A 12,186-nucleotide genomic window follows, 5' to 3' on the forward strand; every position below is an offset into this window, starting at 1 on the left:
AAAGAGCAGTAGACCTGGAGTTTAGAGCCCTGAGTTCTAATTCTGGACCTGACAATGGACTTGCAGGGTTTTCTTGCATGGATGTGCTTACCGAGTTTCCCACATCCTCGAATGCTGGCCATCCGTAATGGTCACTGGTAAGACGACCAGTGGTTAATGGTTAATGGTTGTATCTGTAATAAACCAGAGACACAATTGTGAAGTTTGAGGCAACAAAAAGGTGTGGTGAGACAACATTCTATGGAGACAGCTGATTTTATATATAGTTAGCCTTGTTTTTGTCTATTTTTTGGAACAGAGGAGCCAAAGGTGGTTACAAATTGTTGCCCTTAAGATTTGCTTTCCTATATCTCTCCATAAGGTAAAGAGCTTTGAGTTTATTGTAGTTAAACTGAACCTCTACATTTCAGATATTAAATGTGTTCTTTTCATAGGCTGCAGATGTTCACTGTTTGACTGCAGAGGAGAGGAACCAAGTTATACATGACCTTAAAGCAGCAGGATGGTCAGAATTAAATGAGAGAGATGCCATCTACAAAGAGTTCTCCTTCAAAAATTTTAATCAGGTAATAATTACATATTCTTGCTAGTGCCGTCGTCTGTTTGTGTCACCTTAGGCTGTGACTTTTTTTTTTTTTAATCCTACTGGTTTTGGGGTCCCATGTGGATCCAGGGTCCAAATCCTCTCTTCCTCAAGAATTCAATGGCAGTTGCTCTGTCCTTGTTGACAGGTGCTATCATCTAACCGGGTGATTCTCAGATGTATGGGAAGGGAATTGTTTTTGTCATTTGGAAAATCAGATTCTGAAACCATTGTGTTGGTGTTGATTAGGATATATAGTTTCCTTTCATATTCTTTTTATTTTTAAAAATTTTTAAAAATTTTTTAAAATTTACATCCAAATTAGTTAGCATATAGTGCAACAATGATTTCAGGAGTAGATTCCTTAGTGCCCCTTACCCATTTAGCCCATCCCCTCTCCCAAAACCCCTCCAGTAACCCTCTCTTTGTTCTCCATGTTTATGAGTCTCTTCTGTTTTGTCCCCTTCCCTGTTTTTATACTATTTTTGTTTTCTTTCCCTTATGTTCATCTGTTTTGTCTCTTAAAGACCTCATGTGAGTGAAGTCATATGATTTTTGTCTTTCTTTGACTAATTTCACTTACCATAATACTTTCCAGTTCCATCCACGTAGTTGCAAATGGCAAGATTTCATTCTTTTTGATTGCTGAGTAATACTCCATTGTATAGTTATACCACATCTTCCTTATCCATTCAGCCATCGATGCACATTTGGGCTCTTTCCATCCTTTGGCTATTGTGGATAGTGCTGCTATAAACATGGGGGTGCATGTGTCCCTTCGAAATAGCACACCTGTATCCCGTGGATAAATGCCTAGTAGTGCAGTTGCTGGGTCATAAGGTAGTTTTATTTTTAGTTTTTTGAGGAACCTCCATACTGTTTTCCAGAGTGGCTGCACCAGCTTGCATTCCCATCCTTTCAAATTCTAAATAATATTAAAAGGTAGTATGGGTGGCACCTGGGTGGCTCAGTCGGTTAAGCGTCTCTTGATTTCGGCTCAGGTCATGATTTCACGGTTTGTGAGTTTGAGCCCTGCATCTGGCTCTGTGCTCCCTCTCTCTAAATAAATAAATAAGCTAAAAAAAAAAAAAAAAAAAGATAGTGTGAGTTTTTTATGTTTATCAGAAGAGGGCCAGAGTAAAAGCGATTGAGAAACATACACCTGTTTGACTGATTTCCCCTACTTTTCTTGGATGCTTGTCAAGTTTTCTTTCTCTCTGTACGTGTATTTCAGTCTCTAAATCAACCCCCAAGCTGCACCCTCTTCTCTGAATGGCTCATTTTCCCCCAGCCCAAGAGCCAGCCCTTGCAGCTTTTCTTAAAAGCTGACTTCCCCCCTTGGAGACTCAGCCTTAACAAGGTAACTGTTCCATTAGGGCCCCACCCTCTTTAGAGAGTCATCTCCCATGACTTACCCTGCAGCTTTCACTCCACTGCGTTTATACAAGGTCAGTACTTTTGACTATTTCATGTTTGTTCAGTTAGTTTGGTAATCCTCTGGACAGATTTATTGTTTTTGTTTATATTAGGTGTCAGCATCTAGAAGGCAGAGACCATGTTTGCTTAAATAACTCTCTATTGTACCTGACACAGTACTGGGTACAAACAGGCATTTGATAAATGCAGACATTGATTACAGTGTTTGCTGGTTTCTGGAAGGGTGTGTGAGGACCAGATTTCCACGAACGAAGCCTCCGACATGTTTTCCTAGTAAATGCCGTTGGCTCCGCTGAGCTCCATGCCCTTTTCTGCTCTCCATCCATCTGGCTGCCAGCCTTCTGCTCTGAGTCTCCAACTCCTGAGGAAACCTGGACTACGCCGACTCCCTGTCCCTGCTGCCCCATGTGCTTGACAGCTCTTGTCAGGGGCTTAGCACTCCGTGGCTGGTGGCAGGGAATCCCCTTGGTACAGTAAGCTCGTGCATAAGCTCTAGGTAGCATTTTCCAGGCTTATTAAAATTCTTACATGTGTACAGCCTGACTTCTTTAAGCCTGGGCTAATTTATTGGGCTTGAACATGTGGCTTAAAGTACTTGAGTAGTGTTGCCTCAGGCTCTGCCCAGGAGTCAGTGGTCCGGCACACTCTAACCCTGTGCTTGGGGTGACTTTCAGATATGGGAGGGAAGGGAAGCTGTGCAGGGTGTCCTTGATTAATTGTAACATTATTCATCGGGACATTTTATTTAACTGCCCCCCCCCACCCCAATTCACTCAGCTTTTAGGAGAAAGAGGCACATGACAGGAAAATCAGCCCATGTCAGGGAATGTATTCAGAGAACAAGAGATTATATCCTGGGGTCAGTTTTCCAGCTAGGTCTCTTATGACTTCTGCATGTACAATGGCCTGTAATTGCATCTGTTGTCATGACACTTGTCGGTGCCCACCAGCCCAGAATCACCAGGGACACACCTTGGGCTCCGTTGAGCATGCCGGGCTTATTTTCTTGTTGCAGTGAGGGAGATTGCACACCACAGGGAGCTGCGGAGCATCTCAGGGAGATGGTGTTGGAAAGATGGTTTAGTCTGATTAGATGCTGTCAGAAATGGGCAGTTCTGTTCTTCAGTATTTGAATACATCTTACCAGTAGGGAGAGTTAGGCTAAAGTGGGGCCAAAGCTGAGATTGGGAAAGAAATCATTCATTAGCTGGGAGAGGAGGGTGTTTGGTATTTTGTGGTGTGGACAGTGTTCACGTTTTGTCTGTGTTCACATAACCTTGCAGGGTGGTCTTGTTTTTGTTTGAACCCATCACAGTAGCAGAGTGGCCTTGTCTGGTGTTGATGTTCACGTTTAACCCCAGCGCCTTGGTGTGAGTGCCAGGCCGGCTCCCGGACATCAGGAGTCGCCTTTTTCTTTTTCACAAGTGATGTTTAGAGTGGTGACCCTCTTGCACTGATAGATCCTCATTTACCTTTTATTTAGGGCAGAAAAGATACTGGTTTTTATTAATATAAAACACTAAAATAGGATGTTGTAAATTAAAAAAAAATCCCATTGTAACTCCTCTCATCTGGGTTTTCTTCTTTTCTAGTCTTTCTCCGCCAAGAGTTGACTCACATTGTAGAAATTGTTCATGCAGTTAAATTTTAACAATCAGCTTAATTTTTATTATAAAGGTAATATTTGTTAACTCAACAAATATTTATTAAACATCTTCTTTGTGCCAGGCACAATTCTTAGCTCATGTAGCTCCCATTCTAGTGGAGAAGATATCTACACGAGTAGATAATATCATTTCAGGTAGAGCTAAGTGCCATGAAGAAGCGTAAAGTAGGATACTGGAATGCAGGCTGATGGAGGAGTGTATGCACTGTTTAAGATGGAGTGGTCTGGTCTGGAGGGCCCTCTTTAGGGAGGGGACATCTGAGGCCTGAATCATGTGAAGGAGCTCAGCCAAAGCAACAGCATTCCTGAAGGAGAGAAAAGTGAGTACAAAATTCCTGAAGCAGGCATGATCTTGGCCTGACTGAGGAAGTGCCAGAAAGCCAGTGTTCTGGAGTGAGCAGAAAGGAGAGACTGGTAGGAGATGAGGCTGAGGAGAGGGAGCGGCCAGAGCACTGGAGCCTTGTCTGTATGGTGAGGAGTTTAGATTTTAGTCTGTGTGGGAAGGCTACTGGGATTTCAAGCAGAGAAGTGCCAAGGTTTGGTTATGTTCTAAGAAGGTTTCCCAGGCTGTTCTGCTATGAATAGACAGTAGGAGGGCCAGAGTGGAAATAGGCAGACCATCTGGGACACCACTGTGGTAGGCTGGGTAAGGGGTGATGGGGGATTCTGGAGGTAGCAGTGGAGTGGAGAGAAATGTAGGATTCCTCATGTACTTTGAAGAAGGAACAGTCAAGACTTATTGTTAGATTGGCTCTGGGGGAAGGGGTCAGGCAAGCATGGTCCCTTGGTTTTGGTGCAAGGTAGAGGGTGAAGGACGTCATTTACTGAGCTGAGGATGATAGGGTGGGAGGCAGGGTACAGAGTTACGAATCCTGTTTTAGACATGGCAGGTTTGAGATACTTACTAGTCCCCAAGTGGTGTTACCGGGTCAGCAGTTGGGTATGTGAGATCGGAGCTCAGGATGGAGATGCTGGTTTGAGAACTGTTAGCAGGGGTAATGATGAGAGCACAGACGTGGGTGGCAAGAGAGCACAGGATGGAATGGGCAAGTAGAGGCACTGGGCACCTGGTACGTCCTTTGTCGTAGGAGAAAAGGCAGGATGTGTGCATATTAGATGCAGGTAGGTTGCTACATTTGTCCTGGGAAGTAGAGGTAGAACCATCTCTTCTGATAGTTTCTGTTTTTTCAGTGAGGTTGTCAATGGGGAATGAACAGGAGTGGGAGGAGTGTTGGAAATCTGGGAAGATAGGAAAAAGAGTGGGGTAGCCACCTTGCAGGCTAAGGCAGCCCACTAATTAGGGGAATGTGGTTGGTTTCAGGGCAGTTTTCAGTGTCCCTGGAGATTTACGGTCGTATGTTGCAAGGGAGGATTTTTGTGTGTTTTGTCCAGCTATGTTCAGCTGTTTGGGCACAGGCTTTGAGTAGATACGGAGTTGGGCTTAATAAAGGCTGCACTTGTGACAAATAAGTCCAGTTTAGGAACTGAGGGGCAGGGGAAATAAGGGTGTGTGCAAGGCAGGAATTAAGTACATTGGAGCTTGGAATCTAGCTGGTAAGGAGGGAGGTGATGTGGGTGATGGAGGTGAAGAGGTGGAGGTGTCAAGTTGGTATAACTTTTCTGAAGGGCAGTTGGGCGGTGTGTATCAGCTTTTAAGATGCACATACCCATTGTCTAATCTAGAAATTTATCTTCTAGATACTGTGCTCCATGGATGCAAAATGGATATATGAGGATGTTGGCCTAGAATATTCTGTTGCGAGTGGGCATTTCCATGTGCCCCAGGCACACCTTGATGAGATGATGTCTCCCTTGCTCAAGCAGCCCCGCCCTTAGTGAGAGTTTGGGAGGCGTGCTGTGGTCTGTGCCCTCCTGCCAGTGGCAGTACCTCCCCATGGCTTCGCCGTGTGTCCTCAACTCTGTAAACGGAGTGAGCTGCTCTCAGAACTGGTCCCCTCTCTCCCTTAACACAGTTCAGCCCACACTGAGTGTTAGCATATATTTAAAAAAACTCTTGGCTGAACATACAGGTAAAATTACATTCTTTTTAATCCTCTTAGTAGGTTACGAACATTTTTCAGGTCTCTGTATAGTCTTTTTACTTAAATAAATCTTCAGGAGTAAGGTTACATTAGGTTAGGTGTTACAGTTTTTAAATGGTTTGCTTATGCAGAGTGTGTAAAATGGTGTTACCAGTTTGCTTTAGAATTCATTTCTTTTATTACCATAGAAAATGAATCATACGTTTGAGAAAGATTTTTAGTGACCCTGGGTGAAAAACCTATTGCTCAAAGCTTGGGTTATTGTAGATTTTACCATAGTAATAAGTAGAAAGCAAAATATATTAGAACTTTTTTTTTTCTTAGTAGTTTTATTCTAGGATATGGTCAGTTCCAAGTAGTCCACATTCATGTTAATAGCTGAGGCAGGTGCAAATATTTAGAGACTATAAATGCAGAATACCCAAGGGATTCTAGCTGCGTCGGTGGATGACGTGGCCATAGGTTTCTGTTGCTGATAGCTGCTGTGCTTCCCTGGGGTGGGTCGCCCCGAGCCGCTGCGTGTTGAGAGTTGGTGGTCAGCATGACAGGCATGGTGAGACTCCTTGAGGGGTCAGAGCATAGCAGTGCCAGGACGTGAGGCCGGAAGTTTCCATACTTGGAGTGCTTGGACTCACACAGGGTGGGGTGAGCATTTGTAAGGGCGTTTTGCCTTTTTTCTGTTCATGTAGACTTAAGGAGGGAGAGGCCTCTAAGTGATAGACAAACTGACTCTTAGGTGTTTGGCAACTGCAGGGGCGACTGTGTTGAAAGAAGAGAATGTCAGTTAGAAATGCGGGTGTGAGTGTCCCGTAAAGGTAAATTTTGTTAGGCGTTGTCGTGTGTGTGGGCAAGTCGGTAGCTTACAAATGAGGCACAGTTTGAAGCTGTGGAAGTGGGTGCAGGAGGTGAGCCTTTGGAACCCAGGAAACAGCTTCTCCAGAAGCCAGCAGGTGGAGCCCTCCAGGGCTGGCTGGGCAGCACAACCCCCTGGGAGGGCTGTCCCCGTTCTCCCACCCTTGTTCAGTATGGAAAGAAGCTTAGTATCAGGAATAGGTAAGCAGTGGCAGTGGGACACCTGGCCTGGTTTGGTATCTTTTGAGCGAACGGAGAATTCCAGGTGGAGGATCCAAGGGGTTTCCAGTTGACTGGGGAAAGGAACTGAGCTTTGTGAGAAAGAACTGTGATTCCCTGCATTCCTGGAGGAGCTCCTGTACCTTGTCTCTTCTTCCTCCAGCGGACCCGCACTCGAAGCATTTGATTTTGTTAGAACGAATCATATGAACTGGTGGACACTCAGCCAGTTTGACCTACGGAAAATGGCCCTTTTCAGTTTAATGGCGTGTCACAGGTACGGCTTGCAGGCAGGATCCAAGCCTCACGTCTTTGACATCTCGTTCATCACATTTGGTTGCTGTGACTGCTGCCATCAAGAGAGTGGGGAGTGGGGAGGGCCACTCCCCTCTGAATGGCCTGGGCCATGAGAGTGGTGGTGCCAGGGAACCCCATTTCGTGCATCCAGCGGCACTAAGCACCATATGTGAGTTTGGGGTTTGTAAAATGTTCCCCTTCCTGTGCCCCCGAGCTCCTGCCTGCTCGCTCTTGCCATAGAGCACTTGAAAATTACTGTTGCTGAACTTACTTTATAAAAATGTTTTATTGAGGAATTTGATAATAGGCTCATGGTTAACATTTTGAAACACTTAGTGAAGTCAGAAGCTTGATGATACCAGAACAAAGACAACTGTTAATGAAAATCTTAACAGTTCTCAGTGGGACAGGACTCTTACCAGTTCTCATTGTGAACAAATTAATTCAGGTTGCGTTGCTCATTATCATAAGCCAGAACCTGGTGCACATCAAAGTTCTGAGTCAGCACTGCAATAATATAAATGTCACATCTGACGACTCTTGAAGGTGGATACTTGTTCTGCCTGTTGAGAGTAGGGAAACACTCCCAGGAGGATGTTCCTGAGACTGAGGCATCATGTAGGTTAGAGAGTGTCCTTTGCTTTTAACACAGAGGGTAATATGTTTGTGTCTGGGGGCCAGGTAGAGTGAAAACCTACCTGCTTACCCCACATAGTAGCTTGTGCTTAACTTGTGCCCACTGAGAGGCTTTGTAGCCACAGCTGACTAGAAACCTGAGGAAGTGTCCTTCATTACCACTGGAATGGAGAGGAGAGACACATTTCAGCAAACTTTACCTAACATTTGAGGAGCTAATTAAAATATCGGTGTGGTATTTCCATGTTAGTGTTCGCTTTGGAGTTTTTCCTGGGTTTCCAGGGAGCCAGGGGCAGGATGATGCCGATGTTGTCAGGCGGTGGCTGGGACACCAGGGTCGGTGCCCTTCAGGGTAGGGAGATTCGAGCCTAAGATGGTATCATTTGGAGTCTTGCTTCTGCTGTTTATCTAATAAACTAGGTTTAGACCTGATGTGTATTTGTAAAAACACATGTAATAGACAAGGGGAAATGTAAAACAGGTGTCAAAAATGCAAATGTGACACCACAGTGCAGTGTGAAAATGCCGTGCCCACTACACCGCCTTTTAATAAAAATGGACTTTTAACTGCATCGCTTTTCTTCGTCGTATAGTAAATCTTCTGTTTACAGAACTTAGCCTGAGTATTTTGTGAAAGTCAAACAGCCAAGAAATATAATTTCCTCAGCAGTCTTTGTCTTGCCCTTTTACAGATGGCGTAAAATCAGGTGTGTAAAAAATAAAAAGCAGTTAGAGCTGACGTGAAAGGTATTTCAGATTTATGCTTTGCAGATGATATTGGTATGATTAATGCATTCATTGCTTTTTTTTATTGCTTTTCACAGATAATGTACATGATGCATGGAAAAGGTTGTGGGTTTAAATCTTTGCCAGCTTTAGACTGTGAATATCAACAGATGTTATCATATAACTACTATAATTATTATAAAATAAAAAATTTTTCATGAAATACATTGACATAAATTTCATTCATGTAAATTGCTTTCATTAGTATAAAACCTTAGCATAGCTGTTAGGGTTTGTGAAGCACTTTAGATGAGATTAACTTGGTATAATGTGGTCAGAAATGGGTTGCTTTAAATTTAACTGACAAGAAAATAACACTCAAAAGTTAGGAAATTACCGAGGCATTTGTTTTCCGCCTGTGTTACTGGGACCGCTTAAACAAGTTGAATATGAATTAATAACAATGGACTGCTGGCTCAATAATTACAGAAAATAATTTAAAGGAGGCCTTAAATAATAACTTCAATGTATTTTGGTCTTGCTCTGTTCTGTTTCTGTTTTTCTTGAGCATAGCAGCCCATTGAAAACAGTGTTCAGGTTTGCAAAGCAAGAGTTCTGTCAGAGTTTTGGTGCATTAGGGCTGTGACATAGAAACTTAAATTCAGCTTTTTCAAAAATGGATCTGGGGGTGCGTGAAGGAGCGGCCTTAACAGCTAGTCAGTTCTCCGTAGCAGCAAATACAATGGCACACTCCTGTTTCTGTGGCTGGGGGTGTGCTGTGACCACTTGCCCTCTGCCCTCAGGAGGGATTCAGCCCACCAGTGTGGACAGGTGGGTGAGGGGCCTCTTCCGTGGCTTGAAGCTCTTTGTGTTCTGCTCTTTTTCCTATACCCTCGTAAACAAAACAGACCAGTACATGGTCTCCCACGTTTTGCAGATAATTAACCGTCATATTGCCTTGCCCTTCTGATCCAGGTTGGAATGGGCCATTTTAACTAATCCATTGAATTTCACAGAAGGACCCTGGAGCTGACTGAGATGGCGGGATTGCTTTTGGTCATACTGGGTCATGTCACAGTGGGTGTCAGCTCACATCTCTGATTCCTACAGCAACATTTTTAGATCCTACTGTGATACAGAAAGTTGTTTCTGTTTTTACTTTTATTTTTTCCTAGGAGATATCTTTTTTCCAAGGACTACCTGTTGGATTACTTTCTACTTTAAATGGGTTTGACAACACTTCCCTGAGAAAGGCACTATTCACCAGCTAAAACAAACAAAGCTGTACTTGTTTAAGAGTAACCCAGGAATCACTGTTGAGCAATCAGAGGTCATTTATTGTATCGTTAAAGTCAATCCTATCAAAACAGCAAACGCCACTAATGAATCTGTTTGCTCCTATGCTCTCAACCAGCAAGACAGGATTGTGGCCTTCTACCATATCATTCATCAGTTTGATTTGAAATGCCCTGTCCTCAGCCGTTGCGGCCCTGGCTGTGGACACATACTGGGCACTTGGAGCAGACCCAGTCAGGGTCAGGTAGGGAGCCACATGGTCTTCCCACCAAGAGCCACAGAGCCTACCTGTGGTGGGATCAGTGAATGTAGCCAGGTTTTGAGCTGGCAACCACTGAGGGACTAGCTCCACTCTGAGCGTGGAAGGACAGTGTAAAAGAAGTACATGATTCCGTTTCTGCCCAGAAGTCCTTCCAGTTTTTTTGTGTGTGTTTTTTTAAGATTTTATTTTATTTTTAATTTTTTAAAGTTTATTTATTTTGAGAGATGCAGAGACAGTGTTGTGTAGGGCAAGGGCAGAGAGAGAGAGAGAGAGAGAGAGAGAGAGAGAGAGAGAGAATCCCAAGCAGGCTCTGCACTGTCAGAGCAGAGCCCGATGCAGGACTCAAACTCATGAAACCCTGAGAACACCACCTGAGCCAAAACCAAGAGTCAGACGCTTAGTCAACTGAGCCACTAGCTGCCCCCCTAAAGATTTTATTTTATATTTTGTATTTTTTAAAATGTTTTAAAATTTATTTTTGAAGGAGGGAGACAGAGCATGAGTGGGGGAGGAGCAGAGAGAGAGGGAGACACAGTATCAGAAGCAGGCTCCAGGCTCTGAGCTGTCAGCACAGAGCCTGATGTGGGGCTTGAACTCACGAACCGTGAGATCATGACCTGAGCTGAAGTTGGATGCTTAACCAACTGAGCCACCCAGGCGCCCCAATATTTTGTATTTTTAAATTTTTTTTTATGTTTGTTTATTTTAGAGAGAGAGAGAGAGAGCACGAGCAGGGGAGGGGCAGAGAGAGAGGGAGACACAGAATCCGAAGCAGGCTCCAGGCTCTGAACTGACAGCACAGAGCCTGATGTGGGGCTTGAACTCATGGACCGTGAGATCATGACCTGAGCTGAAGTCAGATGCCCAACTGACTGAGCCACCCAGGCGCCCCTAAAGATTTTATTTTTAAGCAGTCTCTCCACCCATTGTAGGGCTCAAACTCACAACCCTTAGATCAAGAGTTGCATGCTCTATCAACTGAGCCAGCCAGCCGCCCACGACCTTCCAGTTTTGTTGGGGAGGTGGCACATTTGAATTGTGTGAGATAGCTGATCTTAAATTCTTTTTTTTTAAATCTTATTTATTTTTATTTTTATTATTTATTTATTTTATTTTATTTTTAAAAAAAATTTACATCCAAGTTAGTTAGCATATAGTGCAACAATTAGGGGTAGATTCCTTAATGCCCCTTACCCATTTAGCTCATCCCCCCTCCCACAACCCCTCCAGCAAACCTCTGTTCTCCATATTTAAGAGTCTCTTCTGTTTTGTCCCTCACCCTGTTTTTATATTATTTTTGCTTCCCTTCCGTTGTGTTCATCTGTTCTCTTAAAGTCCTCATATGAGTGAAGTCATATGATATTTTGCTTTCTCTGACTGACTAATTTCACTTAGCATAATCCCTTCTAGTTCCATCCACGTAGTTGCAAATTGTTAATGTTGATCAGGCACTAGAATGTGAAGTACTAATGAACTGAAGGAGGCATACTCCAGCATGGCTGCCTGGAGAAGGGGAGTTTTGAGTTGGTCCTTAAAAGTCTGATAGGTTGATGTAGCCTCTTTATAGCGTGGGGCATCCTCAAAAAATTAAAAATAGAACTGCCATGTGATCCAATAACATATATTCTGGGAATATATCCAAAGGAAATGAAAACACTGACTCAGCTCTCTGCAACCGTACGTTCATAGCCCCATTACTTACAATAACTGAGACACGGAAGCAACCTAAGTGTCCATTGATGGATGAATGGGTAAAGAAGTTGTGGTATTATATATAGAAAACTCTGAAGATTCCACCAAAAAATTGCTAGAACTGATAAATTCAGTAAGGTCGTATGATACAAAATCAATGTGTAGAAATCTTTTGTATTTCTATACACCAAAAATGACGCAACAGAGAGATTAAGAAAGTCCCATTTGCAGTTGCACCAAAAATAATAAAATACTTAGGAATATACTTAACCAAGGAAGTGAAAGACGTGTACTATATAAGCTATAAAACACTGATGAAAGAAATTGAAGATGACACAACAAATGGAAAGACATTCCACGGTCTTGGATTGGAAGAACAAATATTGTTAAAATGTCCATACTACCCAAAGCAATGTACAGATTTAATGTAATCCCTATCAAAAGACCCAGCAGCATTAGGGACACCTGGCTGGCTCAG

General features: G+C 43.4%; 1 protein-coding gene across 1 annotated transcript in view; it reads left to right on the forward strand.

Moving 5' to 3' along the window:
• Positions 1 to 12,186, forward strand: part of PCBD2 (pterin-4 alpha-carbinolamine dehydratase 2) — a 52,914-nt gene that overhangs the window by 3,093 nt on the left and 37,635 nt on the right. Inside the window, exon 2 of the mRNA XM_047084877.1 lies at positions 435 to 566. Coding sequence (XP_046940833.1) covers positions 435 to 566 — 132 coding nt within the window. The remainder of the gene's footprint in view (positions 1 to 434; positions 567 to 12,186) is intronic.

This window comes from Lynx rufus, unplaced genomic scaffold, assembly GCF_022079265.1.
Source record: "Lynx rufus isolate CCGP_SWC_20201006 ecotype Redwood Valley unplaced genomic scaffold, mLynRuf1.p SCAF_1, whole genome shotgun sequence".
NCBI lineage: Eukaryota > Metazoa > Chordata > Mammalia > Carnivora > Felidae > Lynx > Lynx rufus.